At 33.4% G+C, this 12,785-nt stretch overlaps 1 protein-coding gene across 1 annotated transcript in view; it reads left to right on the forward strand.

Annotated features, from left to right (window-relative positions):
• The window catches only part of LOC113508589 (nephrin-like), a 92,396-nt gene that overhangs the window by 57,525 nt on the left and 22,086 nt on the right, over positions 1 to 12,785 (forward strand). Inside the window, exon 4 of the mRNA XM_026891712.1 lies at positions 12,464 to 12,574. Coding sequence (XP_026747513.1) covers positions 12,464 to 12,574 — 111 coding nt within the window. The remainder of the gene's footprint in view (positions 1 to 12,463; positions 12,575 to 12,785) is intronic.

Consider the following 12,785-nt stretch of genomic DNA (forward strand, 5'->3'; position numbering starts at 1 on the left):
GTTAATACAAAATCCTCAGAAATAGAAGCAAATTAATTAAAATATCAATACTCTCATTTCGTTAGTGTGCATTGAAAATATCAGTAAATATGATCTTATTAAAATAATAAGCACGACCAACAAATACCTTGGTTACTTAGCTAACAGTATTAATGTAAATTCAAACCAAACTCAATAGCACTGCAGTACACCGGCACCATGATCTCTTAAAGTAAAACTATAGCAGTCATGGAAACGAGACAGCGCTCTACATTGTAGAGCTGCATCTCGCTCACACAACGGTAAAAATCTGGCCTTTGAGGTCGTAGGAAGCGCATACTATTACATTATTACGTGCAGATACACCCAGTGACACTTTTAGGTAGACAGTTATGTACAATATTCATAGTCTGACAAGATATCACCCTGCTTCGGTACAAACGCGAGCACTGTCTAGGATCGTTCATTTAACATTTATAGCAACTATTTCGATCGCATTCGAATGCAGGCAGCTCTTGTGAGCTTGCCTTTAATATTCTACGGTCAATTATACTTTATTGGTAGCTGATAAAGCTTTTATGTGTTTGTGTCATTACTTGTTAAAATGAAATTTATTTCGATATGCTTTTGATATCGTTTAGGATCTTTATAATTAGTTTACCTCTGGCCATATAGAGCTCACCTAATACTTTTCAATGGACTTCAAAATGGCAGTTTTCAATTTGAATGTATTTTTAAGACTTTATTTTTATTTTTTAATTCTCTACTGGCACTTTTAGGACAGATAAATAGAATAGTTCTTAACTACTAAAACTAAGAAACGGAACTTACTTAAAGTAATCAAGGAAAAACTTTTTGCAAAATTCAACAGTTAGCTTGTATTATTCAAAGAAAAAATCAGAATTACGTTGTTTTTAAATTCCACCGGTGAGTGCAAATATGAAGCAATTTTCCGAAACAACTTGGGGGACTTTGTGAACTCTTTATTTTCTTTCCGGACCAGAGTTAACAAAGGGGTCACAACATTGTTAAAGCAAACGTTGGAAACTGCAGAAGTACAGGATTCCTTTTTATTTTGAAATTATTTGAAATGACTTCCTTTTTAGGGTTCCGTATTCACAGGTTTGGCTTGGAACCCTATTACTAAGGGAACCTATATACTTACTATCTGTCTACCACCAGACTGTGTTCCATGTACTGAGATAGCTAGATTGATTTTTTCCAAAGAAATTTTGTTTTCTGTTTTCGATACAAAAGCATGACATAGAGATCAAACTACAGTCATCAATTTGATGGGTGACCATTATTACTGGAAAATTGAGATTCTTTAGCCTTTTTCCTCTGAACTCTGAGTGCTGCTAGTTTTTTTTAATATTAAAGGCAGCTGACATCCTCCATTAAGAAATACAATGTTGTTACTAGGCATAATAGATTTTAATACCTTTATAGCAAATATGGTCAAGCAACATTGTTAGTGTATTGACTCAATAATAACGTGAGTGAAGAGCCCTAGAATTAGGGTTAGGATTGGTTTATAACGTTCACAGGAATCTTATTATTCCTATACAAATAACAATACTATATTTAAATACCTACCTAAACAGAATACTTAGAAAATGCTAATAAGAAATTTTAATTTACGAAAAAGCGTAATGAATTAATAACCACCAAGCACACATGAGCACATATCAAAATGAATTACTTTTTCCAAGATTTAATATCATTTGCGGAAAAAAAATATAAATTAATTACTTTGAACATGCTTTACAGATGAAAATATAATGACAGATTTGCAACAATCGATTTTTTAAAACACTCCATACTAAACTTCTTAAAAATACACAATAACAAGAGACCAAAACAAAAAATTGGTTTAGATCCTTTTGAGGAAAAAAATCCGCGCCATTTCAAAATATTTTTCCAAGGAGTCCTCATAATAAAACCCGGTCAAGTGCAATTCGTAGGGTTTTTTATCAATAGGCCAGAGAAACACAGATTTCCAAGAAAATACACTTAAAATTATAGAGAAAAACTGTAAAAATCTCAACAACATCAAACATCAATCATTTACAAAGTAAGTTGCTTAAAACATAAACCAAAACTAGAGTGAGTGACAGAGACGGATAGAGAAAGGAAAGAGATACATCAAGTAATATTCCTGAGTAGAGTCAATAATATTGATAACCAATTATATCAAACCGGTATCAAGTATGTAGCCTTTAGTACCTCCAATATTGACTGTGTACACGGCTTAAACTCTATCAATAAGCCTTTATTTACCACAGAATGTTGGTGTATCAATATTTTATGACTGTTCAAGTCACCTGGTTCCCATGTCCATTATAAATTTATGTGTGGTATCGGAACGCAGCCAAATAGTATCGGTTTATTGGCAGACATCTTGCTCCGGCATGATGAAGTTGCGTTTTAGGAGTTATGGAATGTTTAGATGTAAATGTCGGTTGGATTATTGTTTGGGATTCTCGTTGTGTAGAAGTCTATTAGGTACAGAATTATATTAAGTAGACAATGAATCAGAAATGTATTATGGTATATTATTTTCGATTACAATACCCGGTTAAGTGCGAGTCGGAGTCGCTATAATGAGTATTTCGTAGTAATTGGTTGATTGACAAATAAGATAAGGGGGAAAACCTACAAATTTATAACCAGAACTCCCTTGCTTAACCAAGATTGAGGTTAAGCAAGGGAGTTCTTTCTTCGTTTGTTTTAAGCATATGTTGTTTTAGTAGAAACAAAAAAATATGCCCGATGTCAGGCGAAAATACAGGGATGCCTGGGTTTTGTTTATTTCCTTTGCGTACGGAATCCCAACATCAGAATATGTTTTGTTAGGAAACGATTAAACTTAGTTGGTGTGATGATATTACTTTTACTTGTAGAAATTAAATTTACATTCCTCTATCTTAATTGATACTTTGCACTAACTTCAATTTACAAAAGTCATCGCTTTAATTTCAAAACAAACATTTATTTCAATAACCAAGAAGGTTTTAATATGAATTTAAAAATCATATCTAAGAGAACAATACACACCAACTTCATTTTACATTCTAATCCAAGAATTATATCTAGAAGCAAAAAAGAGAGCTCAATAAAGAAGCCATTTTACTCCACCGTCTGTGGCTGCATATTGCATCCTGGCATCGGTCCAAACTCAGTTTTATTGGCTAATAATTCTTTTAGTTTTATTGCCTTGTCGAATTATGTAATCTGTAAATACATCCGTATTAATGTGTGATGTTTGAGTGAAAATCATGATTTGTTGATCATTGATAGGTTTGATCGTAGCTCGAGTTCTGTTTTCGTTTGAACATTCTGATCTCAGTAAATGCTGGACCGATTTGAATGTAATTTTTTTGGTGGATAGTTAGATATGATGGATAGCTATGTGCCCGATGCTATTGCGCTGTTTTTAAGGATTCCGAACGTAACGGGTATTAACAGAACCCCACAACATAGGATTTGCTTTCTTTCCGTCTGGCTGACAACGGACTCTTTCATGGATAAAGTTAAAATTTTCATGGATAATACTAATTTCTGCAGCTAGCTGGATAAATAACTGTTGTAATTTATATCTAAGTAATCAACCTTATATACTGCTACTGACATCTGTTGTCACTAGTAAGAAACTAACAGCCTGTATTACTATATTTTATCTGTGTAAAAATTAAAATAAAGTAGTTCTCATTTGAATCTCAACGTGCTCGTTTTATTAGAGGTTATGGGCCCAGAATTACGTGTTTTTCTCGTTAAGAACTTGCAAGTTAGTGCTGTATAAGTTTGTGTGGACTGAGAATACACTGTGCTGGTGAAAATGAGTTCGAATTACGTTGTGAGCGTGCCGAAATTAAAAGGTCGCGAGAACTACCAGGAGTGGGCCTTCGCCGCGGAGAATTTTCTAATACTGGAAGGTACTTCGGACTGTATCAAAGTCACGAATCCAGATGGAGCCGCAGCCGATGCGAAAACCAAGGCAAAATTGATTCTAACGATTGACTCGTCGCTATATGTACATATCAAGGATGTCGAAAATACGAAGAAACTATGGGAAAAATTGAAACATTTATTCGATGATTCCGGTTTTACCAGAAGGATCAGCTTATTGAGAACTTTAATATCAATTCGTCTTGAAAATTGTACATCTATGACGTCCTACATTACTCAGATCATAGAAACGAGCCAAAAGTTAAGTGGATCGGGCTTTCATATCAATGATGAGTGGGTAGGATCATTGCTTTTAGCTGGATTGTCTGAAAAATATTCGCCAATGATAATGGCAATTGAACATTCGGGCATTAATATAACGGCCGACGCCATTAAAACAAAATTGATGGACTTAGAGGAAGACAGTGGCGACGTTAGCGGAGCATTTGCGAGTTATCAAAAAAAATATGGCGCCAATACCGGAAGAACTCAGACGTCAACGTCAACGTTACGGTCAAAACAGAAAGTAATCAAATGTTACAAATGCAAACAAACGGGACACTATCGTAATCAATGTCCTAAGGATGTAAAAGATTCATCGAATAACAAATTCATTGAACGTAAACAGACAAATGTGTTCAGTGCCATGTTCCTAAATGGTTGTTTCTCAAAGAATGATTGGTACATTGATTCAGGTGCTAGTGGCCATTTAACAGCGAATGAGCATTGGATTACAAATGTGTCGAACAATCATACAGTCCAAGAAATTATTGTTGCGAATAAGGAAAAAGTGTCTGTCAAGTGCTCTGGCGATGTGAGATTAACAACATTGACAGATAACTGTGAGTATGATGTGGTTGTTGAAGGTGTATTATGTGTACCTAGTTTGACCACGAATCTCATCTCTGTTAGTCAATTGATCGCAAAAGGCAACAAGGTCCTGTTTAAAGATGATGGCTGTCAAATATTGAATAAGTGTAATGAGCTAGTTGCTACAGCTGACTTATTAAATGGAGTTTATAAGTTGAGAATGCCTGAAAGGCTGGCTGCAGTGGTGTCCTCGAGTGAAACTTGGCATCGCCGGCTTGGTCATGTCAACAGTAACTATTTAAGTAAAATGCAAGAAGCTGTGGAAGGTCTTACACTTGATAGAAAGGCAGAAATAACGAAGTCTTCATGTATAGTGTGTTGCGAAGGGAAACAAAATCGTTTACCCTATCCACATTATGGAAATAGAAGTGATGATCTCCTGCACATAATACATACAGATGTATGTGGGCCATTCAAGAATGTGTCGCTTGGTGGTTCCAGATATTTTATTTTATTTATTGATGACTATAGTCGCTACACCTATATTTATTTTTTGAAAAGCAAGAATGAAGCTTTTGAATGTTTTCAAAGATACAAAGCTGAGGTGGAGAATAAATTAAACAGAAAAATTAAGATTATTAGAAGCGACAATGGGAAAGAATTTGTAAATAAAGAGTTTGATAATTTTTTAAGTAAAGCTGGAATAGTTCATCAGAAAAGTAACCCATACACACCAGAACAGAATGGCCTGGCAGAGAGATTTAATCGCACTGTGGTGGAGAAAGCAAGGTGTCTGCTCTTTGATGCTAAAATGGATGAAACCTTTTGGGCTGAAGCAGCCAATACTGCGGTATACTTGCTAAATAGGATAGTAGCTGCAAAATTGAATAGAACACCTTTTGAGATGTGGAATGGAGTAAAGCCAGATATTAGCCACTTAAGGGTATTTGGAAGTATAGTGATGATGCACATTCCAAAAGAGAAGCGTCTCAAATGGAATAAAAAGGCTGTAAAAGGGATTCTAGTTGGTTTCTCAAAGGATGTAAAAGGTTATCGAGTCTACAATCCAAGCACTCAGGATATCACAACAAGCCGTGATGTGATCATAATGGAAAATGCTGAACAAACAGAAAGTGTAGTCCAGATTGAGGAAACTAAACAATCACAAACCATTGAGGATTCAGTGGGAGACACGTCATATGAATCAGGAAGTGAAATTTCTCATGATGATAATGATGAGACTTATGTACCAGATGATTCTTCTGATGACAGTGTGGAAAGTGTTGTGAGTGTTAAAAGAAGTGGTTCCTCTAGGCAAAGAAAGAAGCCGGACAGGTATGGTCATTCTAATATGTGTTTGGAAAGTAGTGTTACTAAAAATGCTTGTGAACTTTCACTTGATGAGGCTCTAAAAGGACCAGATAGGGAACAGTGGTTAGAGGCAATAAGGGATGAATTACAGTGTTTTGATGATAATGATGCTTGGGAACTTACTGATGCACCTAAAGACAGTACTATAGTTAAATGTAGATGGGTTTTGTGTAAGAAATATGATAGTGAAAGTAAGGTTAGGTTCCGTGCCAGACTTGTAGCTAAAGGTTTTTCCCAGAAACAAGGAGTAGATTATACGGAAACCTTCTCGCCTGTTGTTAGACATACAACATTACGACTCTTGTTTTCATTATCAGTCCAATTAGATCTTGATGTTACACATTTAGATGTAAAAACTGCTTTTTTAAATGGTAACTTAGAAGAGACTATATACATGCAAAAACCTGAATGTTTTAATTCCCCAGATAACTCTAAGAAAGTGTTAAAACTTAATAAAGCAATCTATGGCTTAAAACAGGCGTCCAGGGCCTGGAACAAAAAGGTAGATAGTTGTTTAATTATAAATGGCTATAAGAAATCTAAATTAGAACATTGTATGTATACAAAGAAAATTGAGAATATGGTAACTATAGTGGCCTTATATGTCGATGATTTTTTCATTTTCTCCAATAATAAAAAGGAAACAAATAGCCTGAAGGAAATATTGTCTAATAAATTTAAAATTAAGGATTTAGGGCAAGTAAAAAAGTGTCTTGGTATGAATGTTAAATTTGATAAAAAGGAAGGGTCTGTTACTTTAAATCAAGAAAGTTATATTGAGAGTTTATTAGAAAAAATTCAAATGGCAGACTGGAAGACTGTTGAAACTCCAATGGAGACTAAGTTAAATGTAAACACTGGTCAAAATGTAACTAAACAAGTGCCCTATCAGCAGCTTATAGGTAGTCTAATGTACCTGTCGGTTTTAACCAGGCCAGACATAACTTATTCTGTAAGCTATTTAAGCCAGTTTAATATTAATCATACTGATGAGCATTGGCATTATGCTAAGAGAATTTTAAAATATTTAAAAAAGACTAAATCATTTGGTATTAAATATTGTAAGAATGGAAACAAAGAAATTAAAGGTTTTGCTGATGCTGATTGGGCAAACAATACATATGATAGACGGTCATATACTGGTTATTGTTTTTTGTTATCCAATGGTGTAATATCCTGGGAGTGTAAGAAACAAAAAACAATAGCTCTTTCAAGCTGTGAAGCTGAATACATGAGTATTTCAGAAGCATGTAAAGAAGCAATATATTTAAGAACTTTGCAGTTTGAAATCACAAATAAATTGTATACTTTAAGTTTGTTTAATGACAATCAGAGTGCACAGAAGTTGTCGATGAATCCAGTATTTCACAAACAATCTAAGCACATAGATGAAAAATATCATTTTGCCAGAGAGTGTGTTTCAAATAATATAGTAAAATTATCCTATTTATCGACTGCTGACATGCCCGCTGACTTGTTTACTAAAAGTTTGTGTGCTAAGAAACATTATGCCTTTATGGAGTTGTTAGGATTGGTAATTGTGTAAAATGTTACCTAATATTTGTTTTTTTTTGCTTATGGTTATGATTATTAGATATAGTGGGAGTGTTGTAATTTATATCTAAGTAATCAACCTTATATACTGCTACTGACATCTGTTGTCACTAGTAAGAAACTAACAGCCTGTATTACTATATTTTATCTGTGTAAAAATTAAAATAAAGTAGTTCTCATTTGAATCTCAACGTGCTCGTTTTATTAGAATAACAATTGGTAAAGTCATAAATTCAATGGGTGACAATATTTTTTGCTAAGTTTCTTTCTTTTCGTTTTCTTCAGGCTATTCATACGGAGCCCTCTGTATCCAGTTCGACTCGCATATAACCGGTTTTTGTTTCTTGTAGTAGATTGTTCTTAATATTGAAATTGATAAACGGTTTTTCCAAACCCTGCTCTTTAAAAAAGTCCTATTAAACCTTCGTAATTCTATCTATCAGTCTTTGTGTTACTTAACAGACATTTTGCCCAAGCCCCACAAATGTTGTGAAAGTTAAATCACTTTCCCCTTTACGTAGAAGCCAGAGAAAAATATTACGAGCAATTTATATCAACTACAAACCATAGTATTCTCAAAGAATGTTTGATGTAAAAATATCTTGAAACCAGAAAAATTACTTTACATTTGCCCACCGTTTTGATTAAAGCTGAAAAATATAGTTTTGTTTAAAATGAAAATATTCTAAGATGGTCGCACTTTTTATTTTGTGCTTTGAAGAAGTTTGCGGTACTTTGACTTGACTTATTTCCTGAAGTAAAATCAAGATTTACTTTAACTTAATTTAACGGGGGAGTGATGTTTTATACATTTGTAACGTTTTTTAAACCTTATGAGATTTCAATGATTGTTTTATACGCTTGCTTTTTTTAACACGGAACTATCAGTGACGCGAATCCAACTCGCATTTGACCGTTATTTTTTCATGTCATACACTTTCACTTACAATCTAGAGTGTTAGTTAATAGCTAACTTTCTAGAAAATGTGGCTATGAAGACATTAAACAAACGTATATCATGCTGTTAACCACATAAACTTTTTATTAAGCCTATTACTACTATTAGTACACAAGTACGTAAGATAAAACACAACCAATACAATTCGTACATCATAATCGCGTACCAAAAGAATACCATCTAAAATCTCAAACGACGAAACGATTTTGGGCTACATTAATTTGGGATGTCTTTCGAGGCTTTTATTTTAGCAATATACGAACCGAGGGTAAAGTTTAATGTAGGGTAACTCAATTATAGGAGGCAGTAGGCGTGCGTGTCTTTTTTCGTTACTGGACCTCATCTGCCGCGCAGTTGTAACGTTTTCAATCTGTAAAATAAAAGAGAATGGGTCAGATGTTAGGTTCCCACGGTGGGGTAACTGTACGTGTGATTATGGAGGTAAAGTTCTATATGTTTACTGTCTTGATTTAAACGTGTGAACTTGGTTATAATGGGACCATATGACGAGTTTCAATTTTATGAGTGACGTGATAAGGAGTGGCCTCAATTAGCTCAATGAGGAAAATGAAAAGGAAGGTTTTGCTTTACAATATGGGCTTAAGGTGAGAACGAGCCAGTGAAAACTGGCTTGCCAATCGTAAGAGCTCTGTAAGCAAGCCTTTGCTTAAAGGAGGTTTCAAATATTGTATTAATATTCAATAGTTACGTTGTCTGGCCCCATCTGTATCCAATTTTTATGATTTCACGACCGTTAAGTTTTTTTTTATACAAATATTTGCATGCCATGGCAAGTGGCAAACATGTTTTTAAGCACATACCTAATATAATGTCATCCTACATGCATGCACCTGCGTGTGCATGTATGTATACACATGTTTATGGCAAATAAATGATTCTTATTCTTATTCTGTTAAAGCAAGGCCCATCGCAAAATGTAGTCTGGAATTAAAATTAGGTGTCAAATAATCTGATTATTTCGAAGCTAATATGAATAGCGGAATATCGTGTATTTCAAAATGTATGCCCAATAATTGATGGTATGTAATTATAATATCATGCCGGTTTTCTGTGAAGTGGAACGTTGACTACAAGTGTTAACCAAAATTTACACGAGGATTTGAATTTATGGAAAGTTTATATTTTATTGTTTCGATCCCAGCGTAGAATCATAAATATTTTGTTTCATTAATGCTATTTCTGAACCTAGGTGTGTGATTTGAAAGTGAAACCTCCCGCGATAAAATAATGACATTCCGTCGTAGATATTTTGAAGAACATTTTGGCGAATAGCCATTTAAAAACAAGTCTATTTATTAACTCGTAATCTCACTCTGACACTTTTTGACAGTGTTACCAAGTTTTGTCTCAAATTATTTGTAATATGCACTACTCTCTACTTACTTCGTCATTGAATCCTGTCTAATTTACACCGTCTATAATACAATATGTTATCAAAACCATGCTATAATTTTATATTACAACCCAAAATATTAAATACCCGTTATTTCAACATAAATCACATACGAGTACACAGTATATTTAGATGATGTAATAATATTCATAGCAGGCGGGAGGGAGGCCTCAAATTAAATATTTAATATCAAAGTTTCAGTTTAGAATCTCGTGGTTAGAAAGACTATTTAATATACAAACAAGTTTAGCGCATGTTGCTTTTATGTGAGCCAATATTCGCTTACGAAACTAGTTTTGCTCCAGACGTTACTCGTTTATGAATACAATTTTACACGAACAAACACTCGGAACAAATAACAAGTGTGTCCGGTAAATATTTGCTGAAGACCGTTACGCCCACTCATGTCAACAGCGTTGGTATTGGAACAAATCTTTGTGGAGCTATTTAATATGTACGATATTTATTGTAACTGTTTGAAACGGAGAGATGAAGAAAAATATTTTGTCGTAAAAGATAGTAAAACACGCTTGCTCAGATTTCGATCAACTTTTGAAATAAATAATGCTTTTAGGTACAAAATTGAAAAAAAAATCGACAGCAAAAAAACTGGTCAAGTGCGAATAGGACTCGCAAACACTGAAAGTTTTGATCAAATCTTTATTAATAGAAAAGTAGACAACGAAGAATAATAGAAAACGAATTAGGGTCCCGTATTTACTGGTGGTACAAAAACGGGCTTCGTATCTAAAAAAATCAGTCAATCAAAATTTTGAATAATTTTTTCGGAATTTTTTATCCAAAAAGACAGTAAGCTGTTTTGGAAAAAAAAAATGTCTTATCGGTCCTTCTGATCCGCATTTTCACTATGTAAATTGAAACTGGGTTTGTAGCTCAGTAGCTAAGTACACGAAGATTGATCAATCGAAGGTATGGGGATCGATCAAGTTGCGTCTATCGCGATTTTAAACGAGATTAAGGCTTTACCGTTCCTCTGGGAGCATAATATATTAAAGCTTAGGTATTATTTGCATTAATCGTCTAAATGATTGAAGTTTCGAATATTTACAGCAAATAATTCATTGGCTTAATATTCTGTGAAAAAAAAACCAGTTAATTATTAAAAATCTGAATTCCTAGAATATAATTGAGCTAATAAATTCAGTTGTTAATAGGAAAACGACTAAAATTATGGTCATAATTCAATTTCTATTCATCGCTATTGTTGTTTATCTTTGTATTTGATAAGACCCTCTTTATCCTGATAATTAGATTTTTGGAATCATAAGGTGTAGATTGATGTCTGATATTCCAATTCGATTTCTTTATTTCTACAAATATTTAGTCTTCCTTTTTATTAAGATTAGCTAGGTAGTTTTGTAATTGGATTTAATTTTCAGATTGGTTTTAGAAAATATGTGATACCTAATTTTAAACAAATCACAGGGTTATGTCTGTTAGTGAGATTTTCTTAATAAGATACCGTACCTAATCAGAGTATTTTATTTATTCTCGCCTTAAACAAGAGTGAAGCTGTCTTTTTTGGTGCTTTGTAAATGTTATTTGTCTTTCTATAAGTATATGCAAGTTTAGGTTTACAAAGTTTTTTAAAAAAATGTAGAATAAAAAATAACAATTGCGGTATTTGGTCTTATTATCGTGTTCTTTGTTCAATTTCGTGTTACTAATATACCAAAGTAACACATTGGCTTTGATATTATATATGACGCGATAAATAGTATCTCAATCATTAAATCTTGAGCAAAACAAAGCACGACATTAAAACGTAAATATTCAATTGAACACAATTTCAAAAGTACAGAGAAGCGTGTGATTCATATATCAGCTATGTAAAATTCATATCGCATGTTTTCAACTTGGAAATTTCTACATAAAGTTACGTAAGTAATTCTTAGCAAAGTTCATAATTTAATTAATTTCCCTTCTGTTACTGACTTGATTACTCGGAAAATTAATTCGTGAATGATGGAAAATCTAATCACAATGATGCATTGTTTATTTAAAGCAAATGATGGATGGATATGATTAATTGTTAGTGAAATTTATTTTTGGTTGTAAACATTGTTCTGTTGCCTAATTAGTGGCGGTTCAATTATTAAGATTGTTTGGTGTATGCTTGTATTTATGTTACTTTTGTTGTGTGATTAAGTTGTTATTTATTTTAGGATTATGGATGAGGCTTTTCAAATTACGAAGTGTCGAAGTATCACAGATTAAGAAATGTTTAACGGAAAATTAAAAAGACTGGTTCTGCGAAGTGTTTTTTCTTTTTAATTATTAAACCTGAGGTATACGATGTATAAATGAATACTTATATGAGAATGATCACGTTTCTTTTTTATACAATAATAGTAACGAAATACTTATATTAAAGGAATTATGGTTCACGTCACATTTGTTTGTTACAGAACTTCCAGAAAAGCCGAAGATTTTTGACGAATTTGACAAAGAAGTGATAGGAGTAGCTGGTCCTTATGTAGAAGATACCAGTATGAAACTCACCTGCGTTGTCAGTGGAGGTAAAGTAGAAATGTTCATTTATTTATCATCGTAAAATTGTATGTGGTTTTATAAAAACAGTGTTATAGTTTGTCACCCTGTCACCAACTGTATCACTATGATCATCATCACCTTCATTTTAGATCCCATGGTCGACCTTTCATTGTTTACGCCATTCTGTTGTCCTTGACCTTTGGCATATATCCTTCTCCAGCTTCTTCTAACTTCTCC

This window comes from Trichoplusia ni, chromosome 2 (genome assembly GCF_003590095.1).
Source record: "Trichoplusia ni isolate ovarian cell line Hi5 chromosome 2, tn1, whole genome shotgun sequence".
Taxonomy (NCBI): domain Eukaryota; kingdom Metazoa; phylum Arthropoda; class Insecta; order Lepidoptera; family Noctuidae; genus Trichoplusia; species Trichoplusia ni.